The 13717-nt window shown below is 35.4% G+C and overlaps 1 protein-coding gene across 41 annotated transcripts in view; it reads left to right on the plus strand.

Moving 5' to 3' along the window:
- Positions 1–13717, plus strand: part of CLASP2 (cytoplasmic linker associated protein 2) — a 146777-nt gene that overhangs the window by 97980 nt on the left and 35080 nt on the right. For 8 of the 41 annotated variants that reach the window (XM_030971181.1, XM_030971182.1, XM_030971187.1 and 5 more), the window contains 8 exons: positions 503–520; positions 2455–2556; positions 2692–2718; positions 5654–5680; positions 7608–7778; positions 8687–8794; positions 12378–12440; positions 13098–13204. In XM_030971181.1, coding sequence (XP_030827041.1) covers positions 503–520; positions 2455–2556; positions 2692–2718; positions 5654–5680; positions 7608–7778; positions 8687–8794; positions 12378–12440; positions 13098–13204 — 623 coding nt within the window. The remainder of the gene's footprint in view (positions 1–502; positions 521–2454; positions 2557–2691; positions 2719–5653; positions 5681–7607; positions 7779–8686; positions 8795–12377; positions 12441–13097; positions 13205–13717) is intronic. The other 33 variants (XM_030971191.1, XM_030971200.1, XM_030971202.1 and 30 more) reach the window with 11 other exon arrangements.

A 13717-nucleotide genomic window follows, 5' to 3' on the forward strand; every position in this document is an offset into this window, starting at 1 on the left:
ATGTCTCTGAGCAAGACTTGATCTTGTGCATGTGTATCTTCAGAATAATCACAGGCTTAATTCAGAGAAATCCTCCTTGCTGGCAGTTCCTATCAAATTATCACTGTCCAGCGTGGGAAACAGTCTCTGTGTTTTTCTCTGAGGTTATGTATAACAGTATGTTTCATATTTTCAGAAGAGCTTGCATTACAGTATTTTTAATGTCTGTTGATCTGTATATGTAATTTTTTGACTGATCTCATAGATGTAATTTTCTTCTATTGAACTTTTTGTGGTTTGAAAGGCAGTGATGTGCATTTTGTTCTTGTAAATTGCTCTCAATGTAGTATGGATATTTTCTTGATTATTTTACTTCGCTTCAGTTATGGAGTTGCAACATAAAAGCTTTAGCTCTCTTGACTTGATAAAAGTTGTCAAGATTCCCAAGATTAATCTCAAAAAGAAATTTGAAAGGCATAGTATTGTTTGGAATATCATGTATTTTATTATTTTTTCTGTTTAGGAACAGCTTCTGAAGATGGTAAGAAACTATTTCATTAGACTAGCTAATATTTTCAGCTTCATATTTTCATTGATACAAATGAAGCTTTGAAAGTAGAACTTGGTGTTTCTCGGGCTTTGTGGAGGTTCATAACAGATACGGGCTTATGGGCTAACAGCTTATGCATCTAATACTTGGTTATTATGTACTATTTTTAAAATTCTTTTGCTTTTATTTTAATTCTCAGTTACTCATCTGCAGTCTTAAGTACCATTGCTTAACATTTCTACTGTGAAAATACAGGTGCTTTATAATTTTGCGTTCATTTTTTAAAGCAAATCTTGTCACAGGATATTTCATCAAATGTGTTCATGCTCTGGGAAGCAGGTGCTACTATTACTCATGTCTGTGATACTTGGAAGCTAATTTTCTATTGTTATTAGCATTTAAACGTGCCATTAGTGAATGGATGTAGAGACTCCAAATGAGTTAACAGTTCGTTTAACTCACAGACACAAACTGGTTTATTTTACATTGATTAAACTGAAACAGGTTCCAGTGATACTTCAACATAGTATTGAAATAGTGGCACTCTGTATTCCTAGGTTTTGGGCCAAATTCTGAATGCAGTTACATGCCTTGCAGTCTCACAGCTCTCAATTGCCATTGCACGGGGATAACTAGTAGAGTTTGGACTAGTTAATCTAACTATTCTTTCTAAGCCTATTGTTTTAGTGAATAACCTCCTAACTTCCTATAGGAAGAGAATCCTGATTCTCTTCCTATATACTCTCATCTGTGGCTATTCCTTCTACTTGGATGAATAATATTAACTTGGTTGATGTCCAAATTCTGCTGTGGAAAGCCTAAAGAGGCTAGAATTAAATAACAGTCTATGTACTTAATTCTTTTAGATCAAATATTGACTCAGCATGTCTACGAAATACTTTAATCATGCTGTGTTTAAAAGGTTGAGCTTGTTGAGCTAGATCCACCCTGTACAGACTTTTTGGCATTTGTTCTTGCAGCTTAGAAGAATTATAGTTAGCATGAGTTTGGTTTTGATTTCATTTTGCTGCTGTTTGAGAGTTTGGCTTGGGAAGTGTAGTATACAACACCACTATTTTCTTTTATGAATGATCTTTCAGATAGCTATAATTCAGAAAACTGGTATCTTTCTTTCTTCTGTAATTTCTTTGTATATGCTGGATGTTACAAGGAACATGGCTAGCAATGCAGAAGGGTTTGACCAAACCCAAGAGAATTTGCCATTTGGCATTCTAGGGAAAAGTGAATCTTGTTTTATTTGTAGATACTTAATTTAATGTGTCTCTTGCTTGGCCTTTCTGTCTAGTGGGGAAAGTAGTATTTCTTGATATCATGTTGTCATGAGAAGTACTTGAATGTATTTAGTGTCTGCAAAATGCTCTAGAAGGCTTGGGAAATCCTGTAGAAGTCTGTATGACTGGGGCCAGGGAAACAGTAGAATCTTCAGTAATAAAAAAGCTACTACTTAGATTTCTAAAAAGAGGAGTGAAGTTAGGAAGAAAGCTCAGAATCTGTAGTTTTATGACAGCAAAAGTAGAATTAGAAGCTCAAGTAATCATGAGAAGACTGTACCTGATACAGCAACGTTTGCATTGCATTGTATTGAGTAAACGTCCCCTTTTAATGTGCTCAACACATATATGTTGGAAGGAAGAACTAGCTAGCCAGTCCAGGGTGTTGAAGGTGTAATGTGCAAATTGTTTGCTGAAACATGTAGCATCAGAGGAGAAGTATCTTGCTTCCTCAGCTATTAAATTCGTCAAGGTGTTCAAATTTCTACTAATTATCCCAAGCGAATTGGCACCAGTTGAGTTACATTCCGCTTCTTTTATACGCAAACTTTAGAAAATATTAGTAAATACTACTGATGCTCTGCTTTGTGCGTGACTATGAAAAACTGATTTAATGCCCTTTTTCTTTTGTAGGTCGTATACGATCAAAGCTCTCAACCCCTTCTGTTGGTATTGGAAATTCTAAAACAGATTCCAGAGGACGGAGTAGAACCAAAGTAGTGTCACAATCTCAGCGTATGTATTTTCTGTTTATCAGTTATACTTGATAAAGAGGCTAATGCTTAAGCATATATTCATTGACCAATGGCTACAGTCAAAGTTAATTAAAAAAAAAAAAGCTACATACTGAGTTGTTGTTCTGTGCCTTAGGTTCATCATCGCCAGACCAAAATGAAGGTATTTTTTTCAGTGTTTTGGGTCAGTGGTATTTGCATGCTTTTCTGATTCATGTTGTTTTTCTCTGGACAAAATAGTAGGTTAGGTCTTAGTTTGCCAATTAAATTAGATAGTGTAGCAGGAAGTGAAATATATCCTTAAATTCTGTCTTCAATTATAACTTCTCAACATTCTTTTCCCCCCTTTTCTGACTTCCCCAACATGAAAGGCCATAAACATGGACTAGTAATAGAGAAGAATGAGTAGGCTGAATGGTGTCCTCATTCTTACCTGAGAGACCTAATTTTCCATTTTTAAAATAGTCTTATTTTAGCCAGAAATACCCATTTTCTTTGGGCTAGGCACTGCTGTAGCTCTTGGGTATAAACTCCTTTTTTTTGTATTACAGCTCTTGCCTTTACTTAACTCTTCTTTGAAAAAAAATACTAACCCCTCACATTACAATCAGTTACTGAGCTTGTGTTGAGTCATAGGGTTAAAACAAGCAATTTAATGTGTGTCAGCTAATCCACAGTAATTTTCTGTGTGTGTTTAGTAACCACCGCAGATGTAGCCAAGCACTTGGTCATTAATTAAAAAGACCTGATTACCTCACACTCTTGGCACTGGCTGACCTACAGCAATTTGTCCACACATCTGATGTGTCCAACAGACATTTTCTGACTAAGCTCTGTAGCATTTTCAGATTCTTATCTTTGTCTGATTAAGTGAAATGCAACTAAATTAATGAAAAGAAGACAGACGCACAATAAAATTAAAATTAACTTCCCACTTGTATAAATTGTCAGATATAATGTTCTAAACCAGTAAATTTTGCCAGGTTTAAAATTTTCAATACAGTTATTTTGCTATCACTAACCATATCCACTTTCTTTAATAAAACCCTTTGATAATTTGTTTAATGGCAGAAGCATTTGTCTTCATAGCAATGGCTGCATCTGTTGTAAATAGAATGATTTTAGAAGTTAAAAAAGCAGGTAGTAGCTGGTTTTTTCCTGTTAAGAGTACTTGCCATAATTTAATTTCCCAACAAGTACAGTTGGATCAGACCTGATCTAGTGTATGCAGGTTTTCTGAAATAATGCTTTCAAACAATGTGAACAGATAAATGTAGCATACTAAAAATTCAGTGGAGTTACTACTAAAATTCTACTACTACTACTACTAAAATTCAGTAGAAGAGTTCCCTTAAGGGCTTTGACAATACTCTAGTCCCAGAAGTGTTTGTAAAATGAGAGCCTTCAAATGAGTCGTTGGGACAAAAGTTCTGCAAAACTTGTTTTACAGATTGCAACACTGTACCATAAACAAAGAATATGGGAATAATTTAAGAGGGAGGGAAGGTAAAGTTCCTTCTAATCCCTTTTTCCCTCTCTATGAAAAGCTATAGGCAGTGTCTATAACAATTTTTTCATTAGTATTAGGAAAGTTTGGAATTAAGCTTTTTGAAACTACTTTTGCATTTTGAATAGATTTGGTAAATTTGTAAAAAGTGAAGATGTTTGATAAATGTCTGGGGAAGGGGATAAATTTAGGTAGCAATATAATACTTTAGTGATGATCACTGTCATATAACATTAAATTAATGTATATCCAGAGAAGCAGAATGAGGCCTTTCCAGTTTTTCTCCTAATAATGACAGGGTTGGTTTTTTAAATTCATTTTTACACAGTATTAATGTCTAAAGAGATAAATTGAGATAACTAGATCTGACTATATGTGATGATGTGTGAAAATTAAATGCATGAATGCATCTTTACAGCCTTTTATTACTACTTCTGTTCAGAACTGATTGCTTCAAATAGCTCATTATAACCTGTCAGTGGGGGAGAATAAGAATTCTGAGATGTTTTAAGGAAGATAAACAGGGCAAATACAAATGGACAGGCGAAGGAGAATTCTCAGGCACTGTATGCCAGCTGTTGGGGTGATGCTTCTTTATGTGACTGAAAATTTTCACAGCATTGTGTGAAGCGTGATGCTTAATGTTTCCATACAGGGGACTGTTTAAGTTCCCCAGCTTACATAATGAGAGAATAGCTTCATGCTAGATTTGAGCTATTTTTTTTTAAACCACTCTAGCACAGATGCTTTTGTTAATTTTTGGATTGCAGCTATCTTTTGTTCAAAAATCATTTTATGAAAGACTTGCAAATTTGAATGCTTTTACAAAAAAACCCCATTTTTTAGGGTTTTAAAAGCCCTTTACTCTTCTCTTTTTAAATTAACATAAAGTAAATGCCTCATTATTTTATTCTTACCTATGGAAAAAAATGCTTACATTTTTTTCCTCTTCTTTCCAGTTTGGTTGTCAGGTAATTTCACAGGGTCTGCTAAAATTGCATTACAATTGACATTCAGAGAATTTCTGAATGGAAACAAATTCTTCCTTTTATACTCAAGATTACTTTTAAAGAGGAAAACAAAGAATTCTATGCAAGTCTTTTCAGTTATGCCATTGTGAATTTGGTTTTTTTGTTTTGGTCATCCACCGCACCTGCAGCTCAGTTCCTTTACTGTTGTGTCTCAAAAACAAAGTTTTGATCTCGTGTGTAATTTTTGTTCAGCTGTTGAACTTCTTGAGCCTTTTTGGCAATGTAATATTCTTTTCAAGTAATATCCAGGCTACAGTTTCATGCTTAATTGAAATTTAATTCTTCAGTGTTGAGTTGTTGATTAGAAAGCTGAAGAATTGTAATTTGCTTGTGCAGCTTTGCTTCATCTGCTTTGTACATAGCATATGAGTTTAATTCTTCAATTGTGGAAGCTACTTAATAGCACTGCTTTAGCGTAACCCCCTTGTGGCTTTTTTTCCTGTGTGAAATGACTAAAGCTTTCTTATTTCCATTTGCCATTCATTTTTTAATCTGCTCTGCTCCCTCCCTCTTCATGGATTATAAATCCCTACCCTAATCCTGCCTTTACACTTGTTCAGGATCACAGTCTGCTAACCCCATTGGTGGTAAGAGTCTACAGAATTTGTGTACACATCATTGTTTGATCACCTGTTTGACATACCTCATTTAAGGATCCTATTCAGCAGAAATTGTGGCTGGCTTTTTTCCATATGCTGCGCATAACTTAATTGGGTGCAATCCTTATGTAGAAAGCAGGAGAGATAGGAAGGGTTTGTTGTTTTGGGGTAGTGCCTTAGTAATCTTTCTTTCATCATTCAGCTCACTTAGATCTGCTGGTAGTGGTAATTGTGACAAGAGTATTCCAATGCTGCTGTTTTCAGGGTATGTAGCTGCATTCAGTTAGTTTATGCTGCAGTGGTACACTTTGCAGGTCAGACTATAGAAAGATTAAATAAAGTATTAGAACAAGTGGTTGCATTTCTTCTGAATATTCTGAGAAGAGTAAGTTTTTTAGATTTCTGCCCTATTGAAGGAAATGTACAAGTCTGCACCACAGTGAAACCTTCAACAATATTTTTACTGTTTTAAAGAGATAGAAAAGAGGAAGAAGGCATAGTAATATCAGGTCTAAGTTGAAATACCCTGATGTGAAGAAACTGTCAAAACCTTAATTTTTGCACATAACAGCAGTTTTATAGGTTTGCTTATTCTTCTGTTGCTATAGAAGTTGTGCTTGTTTTTTTCCAGGCTGCATAATACTTTATTTATCATTTCTGCTGAATAGGCCCATAGTCTGGAAAAGGGATTTTGCTAAATAATCATTTCAAGTTTGAATTCAAACAATGAATCTGAAAGTACATGCATGGTACATTTTTTAGATTTCTCTCTTCCACCCAGCATATGTTTTACTTTGTTTGGGATTTTGGTTTTTTTTCCCATATAGTCAAGCTTTAGTCAACTTTTATCTTTTTTTCCATGTGTCTCATAAGAAGTAACCCATGAAATTCACTTGAAAAGTTGCATGTCGTCTGTAAATCTGATAGCATCACTGTGGTCATACAGTTACCTGATTGTATTTTAAAGATTAATGAAGGATTCAAATCTGTATGTAATTAATCGTTGATTGAAATTCTGGTTTGCTTTTTATTTGGTCATATTTCTTGAATTGTACAGCTGGAAACAATATATGAATATCAGCTGGTGATATAAATTAGTTACAGCTAGAGAAGAATGAATTCTTTGCTAAGAACATAGAACTTAAATGTTCTGTAACTGAAATATCAAAATTAAAGATAAGTGATCACAATTAAAACTGTACAGTACAAAATACTACAGATATTCTAGGTACAGTATCATTACCAGAAACTAACAGAAATTTAAGACATTTAAATATATCCTAGTGAATTTTTTTAGCTTGTTTAAAACTAATTGAAGATTTTCTGTAATTTGTGGGGTAACCTCCACCGAAATGTACATGAGTACTCTGTCTTCTGTCATATTTTATTTAATGTCAGAATATTCCTTGAAGACACCATGCATTTAAAAGCAAGTGAGAAGATTTCAAATATTAGGAAAATCACATTAACTCTAACACTGATTATATTGGAAGAGCTGGGATAGTTAAGAAATCCTAGTTTAAAATTTCTCCTTTTAGCTTTCCAACAGGTTTGTTTGTTTGCTTTTCTTTATTAATAGAAAATGTGGTTAGTGAGACTATGTAGCTTAAAAAAAAAGAACACATTCATATGGAACTCTTGACAAAGTCCAGAAATAATAATTGTGGTTTCTTGAGCTCATGTAGTGCTAAATACCATATCAAGTGCTTCCTTGCATCGATAATTTTAACTACCTTGTATGCAGTACTGTAAGAGCTCGGACCAGGGCATTCTATTTCATGTTTTTACCTTGTAAGTTTTTCCGGATCATTTCAGTCTGCCACCACCTTCCTACTAACTTCAGGTATTACTTTCTTTTGAACCATGATTGTTTGTCCACTGTGCTGTTGCTAATATTTATTCATTCTACCTTCAGCTGGCAGTAGATCCGGGTCTCCTGGAAGAGTTTTGACAACAACCACACTTTCCACTATGAACACAGGAGTTCAGAGAGTGTTGGTGAATCCTGCAGCTGCACAGAAACGGAGCAAAATCCCACGAAGTCAGGGATGCAGTAGAGAAGCTAGTCCTTCTAGGTTGTCAGTAGGTAAGAGTCACCAAATAACTCTTGGTTTCTTTATAGCCCTTCTTACTTTAAGTGCTGGACATCTACAGCTGCTATGTAATTCTAGGTGGATGGAAAAAATAGAATACATCCTAGAACGTGGCTTTTTTCTGAGACTAGTTTTTGATGTACAAGACAGTTTTAAACTGAATCTGAAATTTGAGGTTTTTCTTGTCAGAATGTTGTAGTTGTTCTTTTCCTTACCTCCCTTTCTTCCTTGTCTTTTTTTCACTTCATGCCTAAAATACTCATATCCTTTGAATGAAAGTGTAATATCATTTTGAAAATATGTTCTTCATTACTTCATGTCTTCCGTGTATGTGTGTGCACATGTGTAAATGCTGTGATGCTAAAATTAAGGTTACGTGTCTTCAGCCTCAGTATAATTCGATTACACATTATTGCAAATGTTATTGAAAAACATCTGTTGATTTTAATGGTATTGATGTTGTTCTTCCTTTGTATTGTTGATTTTTATTTTAGCCGCATAATTTTATTTTCCTTCTTTATAAAGCTGTGGAGTTTTCCATTGGTGCTACTCTTGATTAACTTCATCTTGAGCACAAATTCTGAATCATTACTCAGTGTTGTTCATTTTTTCTCCATCCTTTCCAATGGGTCTTTCAACCATTCTGTAAAGAGTTAGTAAATTTCCATTTTAAGCTGTGCAAAAAAATAATTTCATTGAACTGACTACACTTAGACTAACCCAGCACAATCAAGAAAGTCTGTAAAAAAGGTTATGACTTAAAATGCAACATAATCATCAATGTCTTTTCTTAGAAACGCATCTTTGATCTTACTGCGGAACAGAATTGCATTAAAACTGCAACTTTTCTTATGTCTTCTCCCTTTGTGCCGCTGTTTGCCTGCACCCTGAATCATACTAGCACGAGGCAGCCGCATTCCTCGGCCTAGTGTGAGTCAGGGCTGCAGCAGGGAGGCCAGCCGTGAAAGTAGCAGGGACACGAGCCCTGTCCGCTCTTTCCCGCCCCTGGGTAAGTACTCGGAACCTTGTCGTGCATGGCTGTCCCTGCCCCTCCTAACGAACCCGTGCCTCCTGCGTTAGCTTCTAGCTGGCCACCGGCTTCTCCCTTCCTTTGGCTCTCCCCCCACTTACCCCCATGGAGGATTGAGCAGTGTGTGAATGGGCTGCACACAGGGAAAATACAGGCTTTGCTAGGCTCAGTCTGAAGTACCAAGTCTAGAAAGGTGTGTGATGCGCAGTGTCCAGATGCCATTTTGAAAAGGCACTCCTGGTTTTGGGTATTGTTTTGAAATTGTGTGTTTCTCTTTCATTGCTTGGGTACTTGAGTGCAGGGTCAGCTGTTGCTCAAAATTTTCTACCTAGTCAATGAATTATTTTAGTTTCTAAGGAGAAAATACACTTAATTATGTCCCTTCAGCTATACTCAGCAGCCTATTGGTCTATTACCTTAACATGTTGGTTAAGGATTAGGGAAGGTTTTCGTCTCCATGTATTTTTGGCAAGGTTACTACAAAGTTGATAGTACATTTTGCTTATAGTGCTTTTACATATTGAGTTTGTTGATTGAGGTTTGTTTTGCTTGTTTGGTAATATTAAACTCTGTGCAATTGAATCTGAAACAGATCTCTTTTTGGTGTTACCTTTGTCTGAAATAGCCTTCAGTATCCTTCTTATTTGCTTTGTTTAGTGTAGCTTACAGTTAAGGACTTCATAATACTAGCTGTTAAACATAGTCTGAAAATAGTAAATCTCTGGTTTCTATCTCAAATTGAGGCACCCTACTGTACTCCTAATTAGCACTGGACATATGTTGTGGTCTGTTAGGGCTTCCTGCCAGCCATGGTTTTATTGGGAGAGTACAGATTAATTGAGTGAAATCTGTTTCAGTACCTAATGCTAGTTTGCCCAGATGCTGTTTAATTGGGAAATGATACTAAAAGTAGATGTTGTGCAAGATCCATTAGGAAACCTGTATTTTTTTTCTAAAACATGACTGGGAAATTGTGTTGAAATACATATGTACCTTCTGTTCTTTTAAAAACAAGGGTGTTTTCCAGAGCTCTTGGTGCTTCTTTTGCTGCATTACAGCTTGATTTGAATTACATGCATGCAGGATCAGATTTAGATTTTGTAATTGGTTGGATGCTTGCTATCTTAAGAAGTCTGTATTATGCAATACGATGAGATATTTGGCATAGATGCCACTGGAGGTTTTATTCTTATTTATGTAGTTCAGTTTTATAATTCAGATATCAAAACAAGTACTAGTGAAATAGGTGGAATTGTCTGGTAGCACAGAGAATGCAAAGTAATGTGTATAGGAATCCAGCATTGGTTAAAAAAAAAGGAAATTTACTGGGAATGGGAATAAATGAAGATTTCTTTTAGTATGACTTTTTATTTGAATGATTTAAAATGTTATTAATTGTTTTGTTGGTACAAGTGAAAGATGAAATGAGGCAAATTCAGCTCTGTGTATCTAGAGGCAGTTTGACATGGGGATGAATAGGGGAATGTAACTTGTATTGCCTCGCATTGTCAGCACAGAAATTTTTGCTTACGAACGCAAATGAAATAGAATGGATTTTATCCCCCTTTAGGGTATAAAATGACCTAAATGCTACATAATTGCTTCACTGTATACATTGGTATGAAGTGTTTATGTAGTCTCACATCTCAGTATAATGTTATAAACTAGGAGATAAGAGCCATTAAGAAGGAAGTAATTTGTATAGAAGTATCTACTTTTGTTAATATAGTCAGTATTAAATATCAGACTAGTATAATGTCCATATTTTAGCTAAGAAATTGTTAATTTAATCTTAGAGTGAGTCCATTTAAAGTCTTATTTTGATTCATACTTTAAAAATGCAACAGCAAAAGTAAATACTTGGCCATTTCTGCAGATTGAGGGATACAAAGAATATTCTTGAAAATAAGTTTTGGAATGAGGTATGTTTCACCCTATATATAGTACTTTTTTTCACTGTCTTAAAAACTTGTCCAGCATATTTCAAATGTATGTAGGGACAGGAGTAATTTCAAGTTTCTTGCCTGAAGTTTGAATTTTTAGTTTTCAGTTGAACCTGTAATTTTCAGCATTCATTGATGGAAAGTAAGGAGAAGGTTTATCCCATTAATGCTTGTATTTATAGAGCTGTCAGCTGTGATGTCTGTGTCTTGACATCCTCAGTTCTGTCTCATTTTCCATGCTGAGATGCACTTTCTGAAGAACCAAGCATTCCATGAAGTATTAATTCCAAACTAAAATGCCCTAGCCAAACATCTTCATGTAGGATTAGTTAGAAATAAAGTACCTCACTGTACCTTATGTAAGGAGTGGAGAACTTAATGTGGAAAGACACTGTGTTGTTTCTGGGATCTTTACAGGGCTTAGGATCATTGCAGAACTGCACTCAGGTTAAAAGGTCCTTCCCAAAATATTGTTTGATCCATGGTTCACCTGTACGTGATTCAAATCAGAATCTTGAATGGTCTTTGCTAATCAGAGAAAAGGATGGTTAATTTGATTTGTTTGTGCTACTTTATATATCCAGAAGGAGTAAGATATGTGCTTTTACAGTTATTTATTAAATTGTAAGATTTTTATCTAGGAGTTTTGCCTCTGTGGGTGGACATTTGGGTTCAAGTTTAAATTGTCATTTATGCGACAATAAAATTCTAACTTAAGTGAACTGAAGAAAACGTTGAATTGTATAAAAACACATTTAATTTAAAAAAATGCTTGTTTTAAGAAAGAAAATACTAGCAATGGTGAGTCAGCTTCTTGAGAATCACTAAAAAAGCAGTTTTCTACAAGTGCCATAAGGACTGGGGTACTCAGTTTTATTCAGAAATCCTTAAGGATCTTCAGTTTCCAGTTGCCATAACTTTAAAGAATCTTAATGAGCTGTAGTAACTAACATGTGTTTCAGCATCACGTTTTATTCATTTAAATAAAATAGTGAGTATGTGAATTATTAATTGCATTGGTTGGCTTATGTTAAACTTTTAATTATAATTGGGTATTTTTAACTTCGTTTACATAGTGGTGAGTTTTTACTGAGGTTGAGTTGTCTGCAACAGAGGCAAGAATTCAAGTGTGTACAAATTGTCAGCTGCCAGCACAGCAGGTTCGTGAAGGAGGCACTTTTTGCAGATAATGTTTGATATGTGAGCTCTGGCTCTGACTGGAGCACACAGAATTTAGTTAAGTCCACAATGCAAGACCATTGTCAGTGGACTGATACCTTTTTAGCTGTCTCTGATGATTCTGTTTGTGTGTGAGTGTGTGCATGTGTGTCTGTGCACCTCTTCTTCTTCGAACTTAAACATACTTGCTTTTACCCTGCTCTTAATCTTGTAAATTAAAAAAAAAATTATGCATGAAATGTCCAGTGTACATAAACCTATATAATCATATTTGGTATAATCAAAGAACTACTCTGAAGATGTTTGCTTCTGTTTAATATTCAGTTTCTTGTGCTTAAGCTGAATCTTTTTGATAAGTACTGTCTTGTTCGCCTGAGCAGCTATTGCAGCACTTTGATTCCATGGTCATAGATAGGGTTTATTTAATCCTGTTATTGCAGCTTCCAGACATCACTCCAGATCCACTGGTGCCCTCTACGCTCCTGATGCTTATGGGGCCACAGGTGAAGGATGAGTACTCTTTGCTGTCATCTGTGCAGTCATCCTGGATTTTTTTTCCCATCCACTTGGTTATTCTCATAGTTCAGTTTTAGAAAGCATTCTTTATATTAATTTAAGTTTTGTGGTTTTAATAATCCAGATAGATGTGCTTATGTTGCTAGATTTTGTGTCCACCCTCATCCTCCAACGTTAATCCTTTTATTCCTTAACAACATTTTTTTACTTGCAGAAAAGATTTTTTTAGGTTATTTTTTTTTTAGTATTTGTAGAGCATTCTTTATGCATGTAGTTTTCTAATCAACAGTCTCAATAGCCTTCCTATTGTATTTGCTTTCTTTCTAAATGAAAACAAAAACCCAAAATGAAGAAGACATTAATTTTTAAAAAAGGAAAATTTCCTTCAAATAAAACCATTGTTTTATAGGGGTTTTTCCATGTGATGTTGGAACAGAACGTTTGTAGGTGACTGAATTCTTACTTTGGTGTGTACCACTAAAGAGTACAGAATGGAAATGGTTATTTTATCCACTACGTAACTTACTAAAAATGCTAAGCAAATGCTTTTCTTCTACTTGGGTTTTTATAAGTGAATGTGATATTTACATCCCAGCTTTCTATTCTGATTGAATTCTTTGTATTTATTTTTGTTGTTGTAACAGGTACTGGCTTTGGAATTAGTCAGTCGAGTAGATTATCGTCATCAGTCAGTGCTATGAGAGTCCTGAACACAGGTTCTGACGTAGAAGAGGCAGTAGCAGATGCTTTGGTAAGAATGACACACTTACCTTGTGTGGGTTACAGGCTCTTCAAGTGTTTGGTTCCTGTACATTAGCATGCAGAAGAACTTGTAATTTATTGTTTTATTGGCTTCTTTGGGGGAAAAAAAAAGAAAGAAACCGAGTTGGTGGAGCTGCAAGTATTGGAATTTTCATTCCCTACAGAAGTGTTAACTTTTGAGAAGCATGCTTTTTTCCATGGCAGACAGGAAAGTCTTAGACTGTTGTGTTGGAGTGGCCTAAGGAGCCACTTGAGCAGGCAGAACTAACCAGCAGTTTCTCACAATAGCCAGAAAAACTTCAGGATAGGTTGAAGGCTTGTTAGAGCTAGGAATGATGACAGCTAAAGGCCTCTGCTTACCAGATGCCTGGGTTCCTCTTAAAGTTTTTCTGTCTGACAGCAGGTGAAATTGATGCTGAAGAGAGAAAATGATGGCTGGGCAGCCTCACACAGCCACTCTCTCTCTCCCACCACTGGTGTCAGAGAGAATCAGGAGGGTAAA

Source organism: Camarhynchus parvulus, chromosome 2 (assembly GCF_901933205.1).
Source record: "Camarhynchus parvulus chromosome 2, STF_HiC, whole genome shotgun sequence".
Classification (NCBI taxonomy): Eukaryota; Metazoa; Chordata; class Aves; order Passeriformes; family Thraupidae; genus Camarhynchus; species Camarhynchus parvulus.